This window comes from Chenopodium quinoa, unplaced genomic scaffold (genome assembly GCF_001683475.1).
Source record: "Chenopodium quinoa cultivar QQ74 unplaced genomic scaffold, ASM168347v1, whole genome shotgun sequence".
NCBI lineage: Eukaryota > Viridiplantae > Streptophyta > Magnoliopsida > Caryophyllales > Amaranthaceae > Chenopodium > Chenopodium quinoa.
In genome coordinates, this window is record NW_018742899.1 from 946,064 (window position 1) to 948,054 (window position 1,991).

The following is a 1,991-nucleotide window of genomic DNA, read 5'->3' on the forward strand; positions in this document are numbered from 1 at the left end:
CCTACTTTATTTATATATATTAGATTAAACGGAATGCTATATTAAAAAATAACTCAAAATTACAATGATATGTAAAAAATTAAAATTTGGATACAAAATGAAAAACTAAAACTACAATAGTATCAAGGAAAAATAAAACTCCCTCGAAAGAAAGGAAAAAACCTCCCTCGTAAGAAAGGGCGATTTTCCCACCTTTGTCCGGTGGATTTTCTCCGGCTATGGCCGATGAACTCGCTGATAATTATGCAAATTTAACCCTAAACTCAGAGGAGACTGATGTAGTGGACGTCGGAGACATTGATCACCCAGAACAAGATTCTAGGGTTTCCTTAACACTCGTGGGGAAACTTTATACTGATCGTGGAATAAACTTCGATGCTTTCAAGAGAACTATGAATCATGCTTGGGCGCTGAAAGGTAAAGTAATTATTCGCAAATTAGAGTCCAATTTATTTGCTTTCCAGTTCAGTAATTCTCGTGATATGGAGAAGGTAATGGCGGGTCGGCCATGGTGTTTTGAACAAGCACTTCTTCTTCTCAATTCTATTAATGGGAATGAACAGCCCTCAGAGGTTCAACTTACCCACTCACCTTTTTGGGTCCGTTTAGAGAATCTTCCCTTCAACAGTCGATCAGAGAACCATGTGAAAACTATAGCCTCGAATATTAGAGATGTTCTGGAAATAGAAGATGATGATTCTATCATATGTAAAAGTCGAAGGGTGAGGGTTTTATTGGATGTGCGAAAACCATTGCGGTGATTTCAGAAAATTAAGACTAGGGATGGACATGTTGTTATTATCCCATTGAAGTACGAGAGGCTGCCCTTCTTTTGTTTCTCATGTGGGATGCTAGGGCACAGTGAAAAGGACTGCTTGTCGTATTCGGAAGAAGATCAGAAAAATGGAAACGGTTGGGGAGTATGGTTAAAAGCTTCTCCATTACGGGGGAAGAAACAAGGTGGGGAAGAAGTGAAGGAGTGGAAAACGGCCAGAGCATTGTCTTTTACTACAAATACTCACTGCTCAGGTCCCGGGCAGGAGGACAATAACAACCTTGGCATGTTGGAAGGTACTAGAAGGCAGGAGGTAGGGATTGTGGAAGGGATGTGTGAGGAGATATTGGGAGACAAATCTAGAGTGAGGGAGGAGAAAACTGTGGAAGAAGGCTTGACTGAAGGGGGTAGTGTACACATTAATACCATGTGTGCTGTGGGGGCTAGGGATTTTGCGCCTATTAGTGAAGGTGGAGTGAGTGGTTTGGGGCAAACCAACAAAGAGGAGAGTGTCTCTTTGGGCAGGGGGAATGTAATAAATAGTGTGGAGTGGAGGGATCCTGTGGGGCAAGAGATTTTGCATTCTAATAGCAGTGCCGATGATACGGACTCTCTTCCATTATCCTTTGCGTTGGGTATTCATCATAATAAGGACCCTACCAAATGTGCTAAAGGTGGGGAAAGGAGAGTGAAGGTTCGCTGTACTAGGGGTGAAGGAGGTGCTAGAGGTAATCTGCCTAATGTTGAAGGAAGTTCTTTAGAAGGTGAGTGGAGACAAGACAAACGAAAATTCCTGGAAGATATGGAAGTTGATGGGCAGGATGTTGAGGAAGAATTTATGGCTAAGAAAAGAAGCAAGTTTGATTACTCACAAGATACCCAGTATCTTGCATATGAAGTAGCGGAGGTGGTGCACATACCACCCCGCGAAGAGCAATGAAAATACTCAGTTGGAACTGCCGAGGGATTGGCAACCCTCGGACAGTTAACTCTCTCCGTGATTGGAGTTGGAGAGAGAAGCCGAATGTCGTTTTCCTTATGGAAACAAGATTGATGCTAGGCGTTTGGAGGGGATTCGTAATAAATGTGGTTTTTCGGATGGATTGTGTATTAGTAGTGTGGGGCTCTCGGGAGGCCTAGGATTTTGGTGGAGAGATGTTAATGCAAATGTGGTGTCTTTCTTTTCCAATCATATTGTGGTAGACCTGTTGGATTG

The 1,991-nt window shown here is 42.6% G+C and overlaps 1 protein-coding gene across 1 annotated transcript; it reads left to right on the forward strand.

Annotated features, from left to right (window-relative positions):
- The first annotated feature begins 218 nt into the window (after window positions 1–218).
- LOC110727015 lies at window positions 219–761 on the forward strand. The gene has a single exon (XM_021906551.1). It carries the CDS (start codon window positions 219–221, stop codon window positions 759–761), a length of 543 nt encoding a protein of 180 aa, XP_021762243.1.
- The last annotated feature ends 1,230 nt before the right edge of the window (window positions 762–1,991 follow it).